Source organism: Oreochromis niloticus, linkage group LG18, assembly GCF_001858045.2.
Source record: "Oreochromis niloticus isolate F11D_XX linkage group LG18, O_niloticus_UMD_NMBU, whole genome shotgun sequence".
NCBI lineage: Eukaryota > Metazoa > Chordata > Actinopteri > Cichliformes > Cichlidae > Oreochromis > Oreochromis niloticus.
In genome coordinates this window covers 34,262,173-34,280,115 of record NC_031982.2, presented here as the reverse complement: position 1 = coordinate 34,280,115, position 17,943 = coordinate 34,262,173, and the positions used below count along the sequence as shown (strand labels likewise).

The 17,943-nt window shown below is 45.0% G+C and overlaps 1 protein-coding gene across 3 annotated transcripts; it reads left to right on the top strand.

Annotated features, from left to right (window-relative positions):
- The first annotated feature begins 3,763 nt into the window (after nucleotides 1-3,763).
- On the top strand, nucleotides 3,764-16,837 carry dhx9 (DEAH (Asp-Glu-Ala-His) box helicase 9). 3 transcript variants are annotated; one of them, XM_025900168.1, is made up of 29 exons: nucleotides 3,764-3,915; nucleotides 4,709-4,863; nucleotides 4,938-5,078; nucleotides 5,187-5,295; nucleotides 5,430-5,596; nucleotides 5,976-6,124; nucleotides 9,866-9,912; nucleotides 10,207-10,343; nucleotides 10,432-10,521; nucleotides 10,782-10,943; nucleotides 11,209-11,286; nucleotides 11,359-11,550; nucleotides 11,734-11,875; nucleotides 12,008-12,090; nucleotides 12,185-12,341; nucleotides 12,780-12,877; nucleotides 12,956-13,169; nucleotides 13,372-13,466; nucleotides 13,625-13,698; nucleotides 13,799-13,951; nucleotides 14,030-14,190; nucleotides 14,486-14,597; nucleotides 14,684-14,845; nucleotides 14,994-15,121; nucleotides 15,199-15,428; nucleotides 15,635-15,750; nucleotides 15,858-16,058; nucleotides 16,311-16,471; nucleotides 16,514-16,837. In XM_025900168.1, exons 2-29 carry the CDS (start codon nucleotides 4,753-4,755, stop codon nucleotides 16,660-16,662), a joined length of 3,819 nt encoding a protein of 1,272 aa, XP_025755953.1. In that variant the 5' UTR covers nucleotides 3,764-3,915; nucleotides 4,709-4,752; the 3' UTR covers nucleotides 16,663-16,837. The 3 variants fall into 3 exon arrangements, with proteins under 3 accessions (XP_025755953.1, XP_005464263.1, XP_025755954.1); XM_005464206.4 differs by having other exon boundaries at nucleotides 16,311-16,837; XM_025900169.1 differs by lacking the exons at nucleotides 3,764-3,915; nucleotides 4,709-4,863; nucleotides 4,938-5,078; nucleotides 5,187-5,295; nucleotides 5,430-5,596 and adding an exon at nucleotides 9,677-9,775 and having other exon boundaries at nucleotides 6,109-6,124; nucleotides 16,311-16,837.
- Nucleotides 16,838-17,943: the final 1,106 nt, after the last annotated feature.

The window sequence follows — 17,943 nt, the reverse complement described above, 5'->3', positions numbered from 1 at the left end:
ACACTTATTCACGTGTGATTCACAAAACACACACCGTCAGTCAGAGGATATGACGGCTGCAGCGTGTGTGTGTGTGTGTGTGTGTGTGTGTGTGTGTGTGTGTGTGTGTGTGTGTGTGTTGTAACACTGTGAGCCGTTGTCCTGGAGCTTCATATTTACATTTTTACAACACAAAGACGTCTCACAGGACGGAGAATGAAAAATCAGATTTCTGTGAATGAAGTGATTCTGCGCTCTGTTCCAGATGTGGAAAACATGACAGATGTTTCCTGAACATGAAGTCTGCATGCAGCTGCTGAGAGTTCAGATTAAACCAGGCACCATAAAAATAAAAATTTTATACTTCAAATGTCATCACAAGGGCAGGCGGGCGTGGCCGAATGAACCTGCAGGACGCTGGGACTGAATCAACTGCTAAAAGTAACAAATGAAGAAACAAAAACATTAAGTTACAATATTTTTAATTTTATTATTTTTATTAACAAACAAAGAACTCTGACTCAGCATGCGGACGCTGCAACAGTGCAGAAGCTGACCATTTACAGCAACAGTCATGTCAGAGGGTTTTACAATCTAATGTGCGGACCTCATAGAAAACACAAAGCCCTGCGACCGACCTGTCCAGGTGTGCCCCGCCTCAGCCTACTGCAGCTGGGATGGACCCTGACTGGCATAAGAAGAAGAAAATAGACAGCTGGTGTCCCCCACGGCTCAGTTTTAGGCCCAGTTTATCTTTAGTCTCTTATCAGTTTTTATTGATTTTACCAGTCAGCAATATTCCTATTATCATTACATTTAACACTGCATTATTACATAGATCCTATTGTTACTATTATTAGTAGTAGTAGTAACCTTTTTAAAAACTTTTATTATTAAGGTTTCATATTTTGGTTGATTCGTTTCTGGACTTTCTTTCATTAAAGGATCATTTATGAATTTTGACCTTTAGTTTCTGAACTTAAAATAAATCGTTCCATTGTGGTTGGATTAATGCTCGTTTTACCAGCTTACAGAAATCACTTCCTGTATGCACTACTAATGCACTCTGGTAAGTATGTTCATAATACCCATAGGATTGATTTTAAAATAACTGTACTTACATATAGAACACTGAGTGTCCTGAGCTCTGATTGGTAGTTACTCAGTCACTCACCTGTAAGTTGAGAAAACTTTTAACAGCAGTTATTTTGACTGTAGCTGCTTGAACTCATCAAATGTCACTGACTTTATGCGGTCTCTGGTCTCCACATCACTGTGAGTGTGGACACAGTGTAACTGTGCATTATTACACTCACACAGTGTCTCTTATCTATCTCGTTGTGCAGTTACTCTGTGAAAAGCATTTTATAAATACATTTTTCTTACTTTGCCTCCTTGAGAAAACCTGTTTAAGCACGAGGAAAACATTCAAACCACTGAGCTGTTGTGCTGCCAGTTATTAAAAATCACAACCTAAATGCGAGCCTGGCCTCACAAAAACGTGACATGTTGGTTTTTAAATCAAGACTGTAAAATTGTGAGATTCCAAACCTTTTATGGACTTTTTCTCTGACCTCCAACCAAAGCAGTAATAAAGCATTTGCTTAATTTGGGTTTATCTTAACCCTAACACAACCCTTTTCTAAATCACCTGGGTGCTGGGTGAAGGTGGGTTGCTGAGTGGCTTGCAGATTAACAGCAACAATGGGCAGAAAAAAGCAGCTCAAACTGTTCATATACTGTTCATACAGTTCATATAGAGCTCAAGCTGTATATGAACTGTACCAATGTGAGGTTCCTATATCTCAACAGAGCGTGAGATAAAATTATAAAATGGTCAAAAGTCATGTCTCTCTACTTAATGTAATAAATATATGTTATAAATAAAGTTTGTAACATCTCTTTATTACTAAAATATGTTTTTACCTCAGCTAGTTAAATCATTGTGATCAGTTAGTTAAAGGACTAGTTGGGATTATATAAGGAATTTGAATATTTTTAATAAAACTTAACAAAGCTTACGTTAAAGTTTAGCATAACTTAAATGTGATAATTCATCTTAAACCATGTGGAAAGCTTACATAAAGCACATAAAAATATGTATAAAATTAAATCAATATGATATATATAAGATATCACATTAAAGAAAATCTTAGTACTAATATTAAATAAGTATGTTTAAAACAGTAAATATTAAAATATGAGGTCATCTATCAAAGTTGTGGAATATAATCAAGATTTTTATATGAGGAAAAATGATTTTTGTTCTTTCCTTTTAATTAAACTGTTTACTGTAGTTATTATCACTGTGGTGCGTTCAGGGAGATATAAAAGGTTGAGGATGTGCTCGGGGTTAGGGTTTTATTCAAGGTGCAAAAACATCCAAAGACAGCCACAGACGTTTATTTTCAGTCCCCACAGATGAAAGCACATTTCACCTCCTGCTGAGTTTGGAGCTAAACACAGTGTTTTGTGTTGTGGAGCCCTGATTCTCGCCTGCAGGCACATTTTCTCCTCCTCCTCCTGCTCAGGTAGTTTCCATGTGTAAGATGTGTCCTGAGGCTGCAGGTGAGCCAGCAGACACACCCTGAGCCTCAGACACACACTTACTCACACACACACACACACCCTGCCTGCTTACACACAGAGTCACACCCAGTCTGTCCGTGTTGCTGTGCCAACACACCTTAACGCGCGCACACACACACACACACACACACACACACACACACACACATTTAGTTTATTGAGTCATAATAAAGCTTCATTGTAGATTTTATCGCCAAGTTTGTGAAGAAATTGCAAAACTTTCTGGACCGAGTTTGATTTCAGCGCTTGTTAAAAAATCAAGACAAGAATCTGAACTTAGTTAAAGAATCTCCTGGTTTAAAGAAAATACTCTGACCTTTTACCGATTTTTAACAAACTGAATCTCACTGAAAATAAAATATTATTATTATAAACTGTTAAGTCTCTTGTGTTGGAACAAATTAATCATCAGATGTGATCACGCAGTTTGTTGCTTTGCTGTTTGTAAATGCAGAAAGTTTGACTGTGCTGAACCAAATGACTCAGTTTTGTCTTTACGATGTGAAAATACTCTTTTAGATTCCTCTTTTTCTGCCTCAGATGCCCTAAATGAAATCAAGTTCCCACTGAAAATCCATTCGTTTCCTTAAAAACACTTTAAGAGATGCAGGCAGGGCTGTTAGATGATTTTCTACTATTGTTTTCACATGATCTATAAATCTTATTGAGCTCGGTCCTTCAGGTGCTTCAGGTTAAATATCTGGTGCCTTCAGGAGGGGAGCTCAGGTTAACACAGACTGATGAATGTTTCATTTGTCTGTCTGTCATATACAAGAAACATCACCTTCTTTAAAACACTCCAGATCAGCTGGTTTCACAGGAGTTAATGCCTGAATACAAAAAAAATATCAATTCAATATTATATTTTATCCATTCTGTTCTATTTTTTGTTCTGTTCTGTTCTTTTATTCTGTTCTGTTCTTTTATACTTTTCTAATACTTATACTAAATATAAACTAAAGGTTTATAAAACTGGCCTGGCTTTATTACTTTCACTGTAACTGGCATTTATAACTATGAGGCTCAAATCTGTTTCGCTGGTGTAAAGATGACTGACCTCTGTACCAAAGTGTTCATGAAAAGAGAAACATGGAGCACAGCTTTCATGTATTCTCTCCACTGTGTTAGAACAATAAAGGCTAAAAATATTTAGTAAAAGAAGAAGAAGAAGAAACAGAACTTGGTGGAGGACGATTCTCCCTCCGGCCTGAGGGGGCGCTGATGCACCGGGAGTTTATTTATTTTTTAACCGAAAGTGAAGTGCAGCCGGAGGAAGCCAAGGCTGCTAGGCTACCGGTGCTTAGCTGCTGAAGTCTGGAGCAGCTTTTGCATTTTTCTGACCTGACTGTAAGTACAAATACTTCGGGTTATTTATACCTGCATTTCTTCTTAATTTAATCATATTTTTAATGCGACGCGATGTGAGTGGCAGTTCCGGTGATCAGTAGCTAGCAGGGAGCTAACATTAGCCTGCAGTCACGCATTGATTCGGTTAATTTCAGACATTTATGTGAAACTAATTTTTATCTAAATTGTACTGAAAGTTTCAAGATAAGTGACTTAAATTCGTGATTATAAGCCATAAATGTAATTTTACGCTTTGAGGCTAATGTTAAATGCTAGCCAAACATTAGAGAGTTGAATCTGATGATGATAAAAGTCCACAGTAAAAACAACCCGCTGTGCTAATGACGCTGTTATCGTTTGTATCCCGAATCACCGCAGACAGCGGGATTTATCCTAGCAGTGGACAGTAAATGCATCCATGAAGACTGGGTTTGAGTTACTTCATTCAATTTCCGTATTAGATTTATGTTGAGTAAAGTGACTCTGATCCATACAGCCATGTTTACATAAGTGAGTCACTATCAAAGACCCGTTTGGGTTCAGGCAAGACCAAAGTTCATCTTAAAAGGTGGTAAGCAGACAGCAGCAAGGCTTCTACCAGAGTTTGGCCAGTTAATTATTTCAGTAATTTCTTAGATGTGATATTATCATTTCTCAGTTCAGCAAACCGACTTTTTTTGGCAATATTTACTGACTTTCATCCCTCTGTGACTCCAAACCAAATGATGTTCACAGTAAATGCCAGATCTAAGCTAAATATCGAGGAGTTTGACAGCAGTTTATTGTTTCTCAGATTAACGGGTTCACGGAATAGGAGGACCCTCCTGTCAGTCCACCATGGCGGACATCAAGAACTTCCTGTACGCCTGGTGTGGGAAAAAGAAGCTGACTCCAAACTACGACATCCGAGCAGCGGGCAACAAAAACAGGCAGAAGTTTATGTGTGAGGTGAGCGTTCGGTCTGACGTCAGGGGGTTTAACTCTGGGAGGTTTTTGTTAACCTTACACCGTACTCCCTGCAGGTCCGAGTCGATGGCTTCAACTACATTGGGATGGGAAACTCCACCAATAAGAAGGACGCGCAGACCAACGCCGCCCGCGACTTTGTCAACTATCTGGTCCGAATAGGAGAGATGAACGCAGCAGAGGTCCCGGCCATCGGGGTCAGGAAGCTGTTCCTGTTTTTCCTTCTTTTTTTCTGTAGAGATAAAAAACGATCATTTCTCTCACTTTGTCTCTTTTAAATGAACAAGTACGTTTTCTGCCATCAGGTGAGCACGCCCATCGCAGATCAACCTGATGCAGCTGGAGATGCTGGCTTTGGAAACCTCCCTTCTAGCGGTCCTCTACCACCTCACCTGGTAGTGAAAGCTGAGCAAGGTAACGGTAGCATGGTGGCTTTAACGACTCCAAACATCACAAGTTCTTACTTTAATGTGGTGAGTCGAGTCGGATTAAACGGGTTCAGATATTCAGCTGGTTTCTTTCTGCTTCTCCTTCTTTATTGTTCTCAGGGGACGGCAGCGTCAGTGGGCCGGTTCCAGGAGTGACCGGACTGGGTTATGCAGGAGGAGGAAACTCCGGTTGGGGCAGAGGAGGAAGTGACGGAGGAGCTCAGTGGGACCGAGGAGCCAACCTGAAGGAGTATTACGCCAAGAGAGACGAACAGGAAGCACAGGCGGTACAAGATAATTCCAAATTACAGTGCAGTGAAAAGCATTGGTAATGTTAACATTAAGCTCCTTAACAGGAAGTAAGCTGCTCCTAAGTTACAGTCGTCCCCCTAAAGCTCAAATCTGAACCAGAACCTTGGACAGATTTACTAAACTTGGAACAACCAGCCAAGTTTACACTACAGGAACTGCTGTTTCACTCCGAGGACTCTGCTTTCATGAAGGAAACTGGCACTCGGGGAATACTTTTTTTTTTTTTTTTAAACTTCGGCCATTAATAATATGCAGATGCATCATTAGAACCAGAATAAGTTCCCTTTTTTTTAATCTTCAGGTTTGATTTCTCTCCCTCGCTAAACAAACTCCCGCCTGTTGTTTTGTTTGCAGACTCTGGAGTCGGAGGAAGTGGATCTGAACGCTAACCTTCACGGAAACTGGACTCTGGAGAACGCCAAGGCCCGTCTGAACCAGTTCTTCCAGAAGGAGAAAACCAGTGCTGAGTATAAATACAGCCAAGTGGGACCGGACCACAACAGGTCTGGAATCTCAGAGGTTTTTAAACCGGCTGGAAATTCTAAACCAGATCCAGTCTGAGGGGTCACAGCTGGAACCAAAACAAACACTGTGATTTTAATGAGCTTCAGCTGCTTGATAATTCTCTTTAGCTGGAGAAAAATCAGAAGTATTTTCTAAAAGCAACTGTGATTTTGACCAAAGGATTTGATTTCTCAATTTTCAGTGAATTGACTGAATCTCTGCTGGAAGTATTTTGTTTCCCTTCAGTTTGGATTTGGTTTGGAGTTCACTGCCGGCCTTTGGCCACAGACCTGTTTTATTTTGCATGTTCAGACATTAAGTTTATGATTGTACTGATACTGCAGAGCCAGCGCTGCTTATTTTAGTCATTCAGCTCAGAGATAAAGGCAAAGATTGACCCAGCCCTGTCCCCAAAGAGCCGCTCAGCAACCAAACTGGGGAAACACGAACTAATCATAATTTTGCCCTGAGCCACACCAAAGCTTTACAACAGCTTTAGTTGTTTTCTTAGTAAAGATGGGGATGATTGGACTTACCATGGCGTTTCTTCAGCGTTGTGGGAGGAGTCAGAGTCAGAGATGGTGGCATCTCTGTAACTTTGTCAGTGCTCGCAAAATCGCTAGCCTGACGTCCCGGGGCAGCGATTTTTCCAGTCGGGCTACCAAAATCTATCTCAGCCCTGCCCGTCGGGCTATCATAGGAAGGAAAAATATGTGTCAATGCTTTTGCATTCTTTCACAAATGTAGCTGAGTAATTATGTCATTGGCATCGGGGAGCCACTGTCAATATGTGACATATTGAAATCGCGTTTGAATTTGTGCTTGTTTTTTGCTTTCACTTTGCGATCGCGCGAACTGTGTGTAGAGAGCGGCAGCACTGATTGGTGAGTGACGATTAATTGCGCACCAATTCCTCTGACATTGTCTTATCACTCATTAGCTACTATTCAAACCTGACAAGTGAAATCTCCCACAGCAAGCTTAAACGTGAGAGGTTGATGGCGCAGAGAGTCGCTGACCGTTATGTAAGTACGTGTGTAAAAGCAGCAGGATATATATTTTAGCTCTGCTGAGCCAAATAAGACAAGTCAGGGTGAAGAAGGGGCAGCCAAAGAAAAGCCGACCACAAAACGGAAAAGTTATGACAAATCAGACTATGAGGGAAAAAGAAAGCTCAGCTTTATGGTTTCATGGACAAAAGAATTTCTGTGGCTGGAATATGACGAGCTAAATAACCAGGGGTCCACATAAGTGGTCCGCAGGTGCGCATTCGCTGTCAAAAAAGAAAAAAAAAATGCGCATCAGATAAGAAGTTGCAACGCGCACCTCCAGATTTTCTGGAGGAGGACAGACATTTGTTTAGAACTCCTAAAGATGTCGAAGAAGCAAGCTCCTTTAAGCAATTACTTTGGTGTTCCTCCACCTCCAAAGAAATGTCAGGAGGAGTCCGAACCGCAAAAGAAGCGCGTATTCTCGGAAAAGTGGTTGCAGGAGGTGAGCTGGCTTCAAACAAATGATGAACACACAGAGATTTGGTGCAGAATATGCCGTGAAAATCCCACTCTAGCGGACAAAAACAGTGCCTTTTATATGTACGCAAACGCGCGTTGCAACTTCTTATCTGGTGCGCGTCTTTTATTTTGACAACAAATGCGCACCTGCGGACCACTTATGTGCACCCCTGTAAATAACATAATGTTCTGCCGGGTGTGTTGTTGGTTTCCCTCGATTTCTGAGTCGACAAGCGCCTTTGTTACTGGGACCAGTAATTTTAAGAAAGACCCCCATTAGAACCCATGAGAAATGCAAGAAATGCATTATTGCTCAGTCTGCAATATCTTTCCCAGAACAAACGCTAATTGCAAAAAACATACTAAAAATAAACCTGAAAAATCTGTTTAGAACAGCGTACTATGTTGCAAAGAGTGAACTGCCACTGGCAAAATTTAGCAGTTTTTGCAAACTTCAAAAAAAATGTCCTAGATCTTGGTTCCCCTTACCTCTTACCCGTGACTTCAGTGGAAATTTCAAATTCAGGACCTGACACAGACTGATTCATGTTCTACACAGTTCTTACAAGTTCATAGAAATTTCTGTTCAATTAGAACCAAGTATTTGAGTTGATGATTGTAACTTTTATACAATGTTTAATTTGTGTTTCAACAATGTTTTGATTAATGTTTTGTTTCCGTTACAATATTATACTTTTATGTAATATTGTAACGGAAACAAAACAGGAAACAAAACATCAATCAAAAAATTGCTCTCTTTTTTATTCGGGCTACTTAAATTTATTTTGGGCTACCACAAACTGAAGAGTCCCTGCCCGAAGGGCTACCAGGGATTTTGAAATTTTGCGAGCCCTGTTTGTGCGCGTGCAGGAGACATCTGAGGATTTAAGCCGTTTCATCAAAGTTACTATAAACATGATGTTTTCATGTGCCGGAGGCGTTACCTGCTCAGTGGTCTTTGAAAATGGGCGATGTAGCTTGAAGTTCATTTTTACTTTTAAACGTGTCTTTGTGAAAGTGTTGATCAGCAGGGTGGGGCTGGGCTTCAGCACAAATAATCAAAGCTTCGCCTGGAGAGCGAGCGCTGGGCCTGAAGTGACGGGTGGTAACTCTCAGATTTTTCCATATTCTTTGTTAAAAAAAAATTGCCAGTTTATGTAAAACAAGACTTGGAATTCGTGATTATTCTAAAATAATTTCCTCCAAAGAGCAGCGCGAGGGTTTTACAGGACATGTGTTCAGTAGATTTTATGTCCTCGCCTTCTTCTCCTGTTTCTTTCTTTCTGTTTTCTCCTTTTCTTCATCTCCTGCTTCCTTTTGATCTTTTTACATCTTTCTCTTTATTTCTGCTGCCTTCTCAAGTCTCCTGTTATTTTCCTCATTTAATGAAATTCTTAGAGGTTATATTCTCTCTCTTAAAGACAACACGCACCAGCTGGGTCTCAGCTCAGCCATCATTGTATTCCCAGCTGTTTTATTCAGACACCTGTAAACACGTCTTCTTTGTCTTCGTGCTCACAAATGTGTGACAGTAGCCTGAATACGACCCAGCTGGTGTGTGTCGCACTGCAGAGCTGACGTGTGTTGGTTGGTGGTTGATGTTCAGGATGTTCCTGTGTGTTTTTCTGCTGGACTTGCTATAAACCCAGAGACCTCCAGAGTGTGTCGGCTACACCAGAGAGCTCTCACTGTTCGAACTGAGCGCAGACACCAGCTAACTCAGCTGAAACAAGAACGACTAGAATAACTAGAACCTGAGCCCGACAAACCCAGACTAGTTTGAGTTGATGAATTGTTGTAATGTGAGAAATGAGCTGTGATAAGAGCTAAATGTCAGCTGGTGAAATGGGCAGGAGGTTAATTTCAGAGGCTGGAGTGAGTTTCCTGCTCCATCAAAGAACACCGAGGTGACGCCAGAACTCACAACCACACCAAAGGAAGACATGGGACAGCGTTTAGGTGCACTAAAGCTGTCCCATGGGTGCAGCTCAGGGCTTGGTGGAGTCTGGTTGTGATTTCTGGTGTCGCTGTTCACCGCAGGGCAGAGCGCAGCCAGGAGAATCAAAGCTGTTGATTGGTGTTTAAAAATCCCAAAGTCTGGCAGAAAAACATGCAGGCTTCCTCCTGAGAGCGCAGCAGGTGAGTTCAGCTCCTAAGTCTACGTGCAGTTTGATGCTTTTGTTCTAGAAACAAGGAGTGAAGTCGTGACGTTTGTCTTTGTGTCTGCAGGAGCTTCATAGCAGAGATGCAGCTTTTTGTGAAGCAGCTTGGCAGAAGTAAGACTCCACAACATTTCCTATTAAATGCTGAAGTTGTTTTAGACGATCAGAAGTGAAAGAGGTCAGAACAGGACGCAGAGAGAGAGCTAAAAACCAAAATGGCAACCACGCCAGACTCTGTGCGAGCGTGCCCGAGAAGAATTAGATTTTTATTAATCTGTTCTCGGAGGTCAGATTAACACTGGAGATGGAAAAGTTACAGAAATTGTGATAAATGTGATCAGAAACCATGAAACACCAGTTGCTTTCTGTTGTTCGTGTGAGTCAAACGTCGCTGGGTTTGCTCTGCAGGGATCACGGCTCGAGAGCACGGCTCCAACAAGAAGCTGGCGGCTCAGTCGTGCGCTCTGTCTCTGGTCCGACAGCTGTATCACCTGGGAGTCATCGAGGCGTACTCTGGGGTCACCAAGAAGAAGGAGGGAGAAACTGTACGTTTAAAAACAAACAGACACTGACCGACTGACCGACACATCACGCGGCTCATTTTTAAAACAAGATTTTGTGATTTTTGCACAGTTGGAGGCGTTTGAGGTCAACGTGTCTCCAGACCTGCAGCAGCAGCTGGCCTCTGTGGTCCAGGAGCTCGGAGTCAGCGTCCCCCCACCGGTGAGTCGCATGAAAGCATTCGCACTTGCTGTTCAGTGTCTGACAATCCAACCTGCTCTTCAAAGGCAACACGTAGTAAATAAATAAAGCAGTGTGGTGTGAATCTGTTTGTGGACATACACATGAAGCCAGTGAAACACTCTTCAGTGCACTGGTCTGCAGACGTGATGTGATGATGCTCTTCAAAGCAAACTGTCATCGTCAGAATAAAAGGAGGGTTTACATTCGATTCAGTAACATGAAGGTTTTTTATGTTCCAGCCTGCAGACCCCAGCAGCCCGGTGTCTCTGGCTCAGGGGAAGCTGGCGTACTTCGAGCCGTCACAGAGGCAGACCGGAGCCGGAGTCGTCCCCTGGTCGCCTCCTCAGGTCAACTGGAACCCCTGGACCAGCAGCAACATCGACGAGGGGCCGCTGGCCTACGTGAGTCTCACGAACCCTGAAAACCTAAAGTAGGATCAGTTTCAGGCTCGTTGATCTTTATTGGCAGGTATTCAGAAATCATGTTATTAATTCGACAGATGAAGGAGTCCCACAGGCTGTGCAGACACTTGGTGTCTTACAGGCACCAGAGTCGTTGCAGCTCTTCCCTCTGTGCTTTGTTTTCCTGACAAAACTTTACTGATTTCTAAATCGGAGCGAGTCGTGGTGAAAGCCTTCCGTAAAGACCCCGTTTTAACCCCTGCAGTGCACTCCAGAGCAGATCAGCGGCGACCTGCACGACGAGCTGAAGTACCAGCTGGAGCATGATGAAAACCTGCAGAAGGTCTGTCTCCTTTACCTTTACGTCTGCGTTGATGAAAGCGTGCTGTGAGACTTAAACGATGCTGTCGTTCAGATCCTGATGGAACGCGAGCAGCTGCCCGTCAAACAGTTTGAGGAGGAGATCATGGCGGCCATCGACAAAAGCCCTGTGGTGATCATCAGAGGAGCGACGGGCTGCGGTAAAACCACTCAGGTTCCTCAGTACATCCTGGACCGCTTCATCAAGGGGGGCCGAGCATCGGACTGCAACATCGTGGTCACCCAGGTAACGCTGAGGTGTCCTTTCACCTGCCTCGTTTACCTGAGAGCTTACAGCCTGTCTTCTGTATAGATGATCAAACAGACATTAAGCGGCTTTAAGCTCACTTCATTGCAGTTTGAAGTCTGATCCGTGTTTGAGCTCCGTGTGCTCCGTAAACAGCAGCTCTGACTTTCTTCTTCTCTGCAGCCCAGACGGATCAGCGCCGTGTCCGTGGCTGAGAGGGTCGCCTTTGAGAGAGCAGAGGATCTTGGGAAAAGCTGTGGCTACAGCGTCCGATTTGAGTCCGTCCTCCCTCGACCCCACGCCAGTGTCCTCTTCTGCACCGTCGGTATGGAAACCGCTGTGTACAAACTGTGCTGCTGCCTCAGTAACTAAGCAGCGAAGCCATGGTTACCTGGCTGGGCGGGGGAAGAGATTTGGTGGTCCGGCCGTGTAGATCTGAGTGTTTTTTGTGTTTCAGGTGTTCTTCTGCGGAAGCTGGAAGCAGGAATCAGAGGCATCAGTCACGTCATCGTTGATGAGATCCACGAGAGAGACATCAACGTGAGTTTGTTTGTTCGCTGATTTTAGGGACTCACTGAGCCAAAACACCTGGAGGCTTCTGTCCGTGTGTCTGACCCTCTGTGTGTCCACGCAGACGGACTTCCTCATGGTGGTCCTCAGAGACGTGGTCCAGGCCTACCCGGACGTGCGCATCATCCTCATGTCGGCCACCATCGACACCACCATGTTCAGAGAGTACTTCTTCAGCTGCCCCGTCATTGAGGTGTTTGGTCGCACCTTCCCCGTCCAAGGTACCTCCGACTCACCGGACTCACCTGTGTGTGGAAACATTAAAATTATGATTGTCTGTGGACTTTTATGTAATATAAACTGATGATAAGCACTCATACAAGTGTGTTTGGCGACCTGTTAGCCAGGAGGTTTGGGTGTAATGGTGAGCGTGGTGCGCCCTGCAGGTTTTAGTTCTCGCCCTGGGTCAACACACCTCAAACCGATGATGAGTTCATTACCAGGCCTCTGGAGAACTTCAGGACATGTTGAGGAGGTCATTTAGCCATTTAATCAGCTGTGTTGGATCAAGGACACATCTAAAACCTGCAGGACACCGGCCCTCGAGGCCTGGAGGCCCCCACCTAAACTGTTTTAAGCCAATAATCAGTGTAATAAACAGTTATTGTTGTATCAGCAGAATAATGGCTGTTTGAAAAAAAACTCTTCTTTGTTTTCAGAGTATTTCCTGGAGGACTGCATCCAGATGACAAAGTTTGTGCCTCCACCGATGGACCGAAAGAAGAAAGACAAAGACGAGGAGGGAGGAGACGACGACGTGAGAAACGTTTTTTAAATTCTTCTGCACTGTGACAAACGTCAGAATTATATGTGATTGCAAAACGTTTCTCCCCAGACTAACTGTAATGTGATCTGCGGGCCGGAGTATACGCCGGAGACGAAGCATTCGATGGCTCAGATCAATGAGAAGGAAACGTCCTTCGAGCTGGTGGAGGCGCTACTGAAGTACATCGAGACGCTGCAGGTGGCCGGCGCCGTGCTCGTCTTCCTCCCCGGCTGGAACCTCATCTACTCCATGCAGAGACACCTGGAGAGCAACCCACACTTCGGTACGCGTCACACCACACGATACCAAAAACGTCTAAAGCGGAGAGTCACTGTTGTGGGGACTGTTGACCGAAACACTCCCCCTGACACTGCAGTGGAAAGCAGCAGAGACTTCTTGGATCTTGGTTTTTAGCTGGTGTTGTGTAGCTTTGTTGCTCAGCGTGTGAGAGCACTGTAAAAAGTCTGGTATGCTGTGCCTTTCAGGAAGCAACCGGTACCGAATCCTGCCGCTGCACTCTCAGATACCTCGAGAGGAGCAGAGGAGGGTGTTTGAACCAGTTCCTGATGACATCAGAAAGGTCAGTGACAGAAAAAACATAAAAACTTTATCCTAAATTTAATTTGTGGAATTCAAACCGTTTCAACGATGACCGACGTGGATGAGATGAAGTGTATCCGTGTATCTGATATGTGCTACGTTCACTGAGCATGTCTGAACCACACGCTGACGTTTCAGGTGATCCTGTCCACCAACATCGCCGAGACGAGCATCACCATCAACGATGTCGTCTACGTCGTCGACTCCTGCAAGTAAGTGTCCGACCGCTGCGGTCTGTCAGCGCTCACAGGCGTAGTTTCTCTTCCTGAGCGGGTTAGAGGTTAAAGGTCGCACTGTTTGCTGTGCTAACAGGCAGAAAGTGAAGCTGTTCACCTCCCACAACAATATGACCAACTACGCCACCGTCTGGGCCTCCAAGACCAACCTGGAGCAGAGGAAAGGTCGAGCCGGCAGAGTCCGACCGGGGTTCTGCTTCCACCTCTGCAGCCGCGCTCGATTCGACAAGTAAGGCGCGTTAATCCTTCGGCACGCCGCTGGCTGCAGCGTTTGGGTGTTAACAGGTGTGTCTGTGTGAGTCTGCAGGTTGGAGACTCACATGACTCCAGAGATCTTCAGAACTCCGCTGCATGAAATTGCCCTGAGCATCAAACTGCTGAGACTCGGAGGCATCGGCCACTTCCTGTCTAAGGCCATCGAGCCACCGCCGCTGGACGCCGTCATCGAGGCCGAACACACCTTGAAAGGTACAAAAGGCCTGATCTGAAGGGAAACGGACTATCAGGGCTGCTGGGAACTTAGTTCTGTGTGTCTTGGTTTGTCCTCTCAGATCTGACGCTCTGATTAACTGATTCTAAATGAACAGCACCGCTGTCGGCCTGTTTTTATGCTTTGTGTTCGGTTTCTTTGCCCTTTGGTCTGATTCTTGGTCTGTGCTTTACTTTACCAAATTCATATTTTATGTTTTGTTTTTGAAGATCCTTTTTTTCGCCGTCAGTTTCCACATGAACTATCTTCACTGTATTTCCGTGTTTGTTGCAGAGCTGGACGCCCTGGACTCCAACGACGAGCTGACCCCTCTGGGGCGGATTCTGGCTCGGCTGCCCATCGAACCTCGGCTGGGGAAGATGATGATCATGGGCTGCATCTTCCAGTCAGTTTCTCGTCTCTGTGCTGATTTTCTGATTCTCTCAGCGTCCCGTCTTTAAATGAAATTCTCATTTTCGTGTCTCCCTCCAGCGTCGGCGATGCAATGTGCACCATCTCGGCCGCCACCTGTTTCCCAGAGCCTTTCATCAGCGAGGGGAAGCGTCTCGGCTTCGTGCACAGAAACTTTGCTGGCAGTCGTTTCTCGGATCACGTGGCGCTGCTGTCCGTGTTCCAGGCCTGGGACGACGTCAGGTCTGTGCCGCGTGCTCTCACAAATGAATAACTTAATCATAAAAATGGTAAAATTACATATAGAGCGGTAAAGTTACAAAAGACCTCCCTGAAATGACTGGACGGCAGCTGTGGCGTCTCGTTAGTGAACACTTGTTGTTCTGCTCAGGATTAACGGAGAGGAGGCGGAGAGTCGCTTCTGTGACCACAAACGTCTCAACATGTCGACTCTGAGGATGACCTGGGAGGCCAAAGTCCAGCTGAAGGAGATCCTGGTGAACTCTGGATTTCCTGAAGGTACCCGAACGCACCGTCCTGACACACAAAGCTGATTGAACCGGCGGGGAGCTCACCTGCGCTTTCGTTTCCCTCAGAGTGTCTCATGACGCAGATGTTCAACACGGTGGGGCCGGACAACAACCTGGACGTGGTGGTCTCTCTGCTCACCTTCGGCTCGTACCCCAACGTCTGCTACCACAAAGAGAAGAGGAAGATCCTGACCACCGAGGGGCGCAACGCCCTCATCCACAAATCCTCCGTCAACTGTCCCTTCAGCAGCCACGACATGATCTACCCGTCGCCATTCTTCGTCTTCGGCGAGAAGGTGAAACCCAAAACTGCCAAGTTCACCCTTTAACATGAATATTATTACTTTTGTGTAAATTAACAACAGCCGGTGTTTTGTTTTTGTTTTTTCTGTAGGTTTTCTCAGTAAATAAATATTTCGATGAATTTACGGCCCTCACAGCATCACAGCCAACATTTCTCTCGGGTGGGGAAGTTTCTGAACGTTGTGTTTGCTGTTTTCAGATCCGAACCAGAGCGATCTCGGCCAAAGGGATGACTCTGGTCAGTCCTCTGCAGCTGCTGCTGTTCGCCTGCAAGAAGGTGACCTCTAACGGAGAGATCGTGGAGCTCGACGACTGGTGAGAGACCGACCTGCAGCTCGTCAGCACTCTCACTCACTTCCTGTTTCCTCTGAGGCACTGTGATTCGCTCTCCTCTCAGTGACCTTTCACTTTAATGTTGACAGGATCAAACTGAAGATTGCTCACGAGGTGGCGGGGAGCATCCTGGCTCTGCGGGCCGCCCTGGAGGCGGTGGTGGTGGAGGTGACCAAAGACCCGGAGTACATCAGACAGATGGACCAAACCAACGAGCGGCTCCTGAACGTCATCAGACACGTCTCCAAACCGTCGGCGGCCGGGCTCAACATGATGGCCAACAACCAGAGGTAACGGACGTCCTCAGACAGGAAACGCAGCCTGCCTGTTTCCTTTTTCCAGATGAATGAAGGAACGCTTTAGTTCATCCTTTCAGCGTTAAATTGCAGATTTTTCTCCCTCTATGATGAAACTTTGATGTTTTGATCTTTTTTGAGTCTCTGCTTCATCCTGTTATTACTCACATCGCCTCTGATGCCTCTGAAAACAAACTTTAGACCTTCAAACATCTCCTCATCTCCTCTGTTTGTGTGTCTGTGCAGGATGGGAGACGGTCCACGACCTCCGAAGATGCCGCGTTTTGATGGAGGAGGCGGCGGCAGAGGTTACCAAGGAGGAGGAGGCTACAGGGGAGGAGGAGGAGGAGGGGGATACAGAGGAGGTGGAGGATATGGAGGAGGAGGAGGAGGGGGATACAGAGGAGGTGGAGGATATGGAGGAGGAGGAGGAGGGGGATACAGAGGAGGTGGCGGAGGATACAGGGGTGGTGGAGGATATGGAGGATACAGAGGAGGTGGTGGTTATGGTGGTGGAGGAGGTGGTTATAGGGGAGGTGGTTATAGAGGAGGAGGCAGCAGTTATGGAGGAGGTGGAGGATGCAGAGGAGGATACTAAGGTGAAAAATCAGTCATCTCGTGTCTTCTTCTTCTTCTTCTTTAGTTTATTGAGTAAAAGATTAATGTGAAATCGACCGTTGCAGTTAAAACGATGTTTGACTGGAACCTGCTGATGTTTGTTTTTATGGTCTGTAAATGAAAACGTCCCCAATAAATCTGTCATGTTCCCTCATCGCGTTGGCTCATTTTTCCTCTTCACACATTTAAAGTCTGAAGATTCAACTCATCAGGATTCGTTTGAGTTTAAACTTAAAATGAAAAAATCCCACAAGCTTGGACTCATGTGTCAAACAAGTTATTGCTTAAAGAGTGTCCACAAAATAAAACCAGAAAATATTGTAAATAAATGCAGGTTAACTTACTATGGTTCTGGCTGTTGAAGTTACATTAAGTCCCAGCAGGAGGCGCTGTCTCGATTTTTCTTTTTTCTAAATACCATTTTGTGTTTTAAATACATGAAGGTACAAAAGTTAATTACAGATTTTAAAAATACTTTTTTGTTCTTAAATAAACATGAGGATAGATGATCGTTATTAAAATTGACCACAAGTAAGTCACCCCACCACAGACCCATCTGCCTGCAGGAGGCACCCACCTGGATTGGGTGGCAGTTAAAGGCGGAGGTCTCTGTGGTTGTGGAACATCACCTCCCTGTGGCAGGGACCCTGAGCTGTTGATACGTGCTAGACATCTTCATACTCATCTCAGTCTCCTGGAGAGGGGCCGGGCAGGGGTGGGTGTATGTTGGGTTTTTCTCTGATGGATAAGACCCGTCCTTTGCTTTGGCCACCTCTCGTAGCTTCTCAGTACAGTCGTGGCCAAAAGTTTTGAGAATGACACAAATATTTGTTTTCTCACTGTTGGCATGAGACAGGACTGATGGTAGCGCTCAGCTTTTCTTCTCCAGACAATCCTTTTTCCAGATGCCCAAACAATCGCAAAGGGACTTCATCAGAGAAAATGACTGTACCCCAGTCCTCAGCAGTCCATTCACTGTACTTTTTTACAGCATATCAGTCTGTCCCTGATGGGTTTTTTGGAGAAAAGCAGCTTCTTTGCTGCCCTTCTTGACACCAGGCCATCTTCCAAAAGTCTTCGCCTCACTGTGCGTGCAGATGCACTCACCCTGCTGCCATTCCTCAGCAAGCTGTGCACTGGTGGCACTCTGATCCTGCAGCTGAATCATCTTTAGGAGACGGTCTTGGTGCTTGCTGGACTTTCTTGGGCACCCTGAAGCCTTCTTCACAACATTTGAACCTCTTTCCTTTAAGTTGTTGAT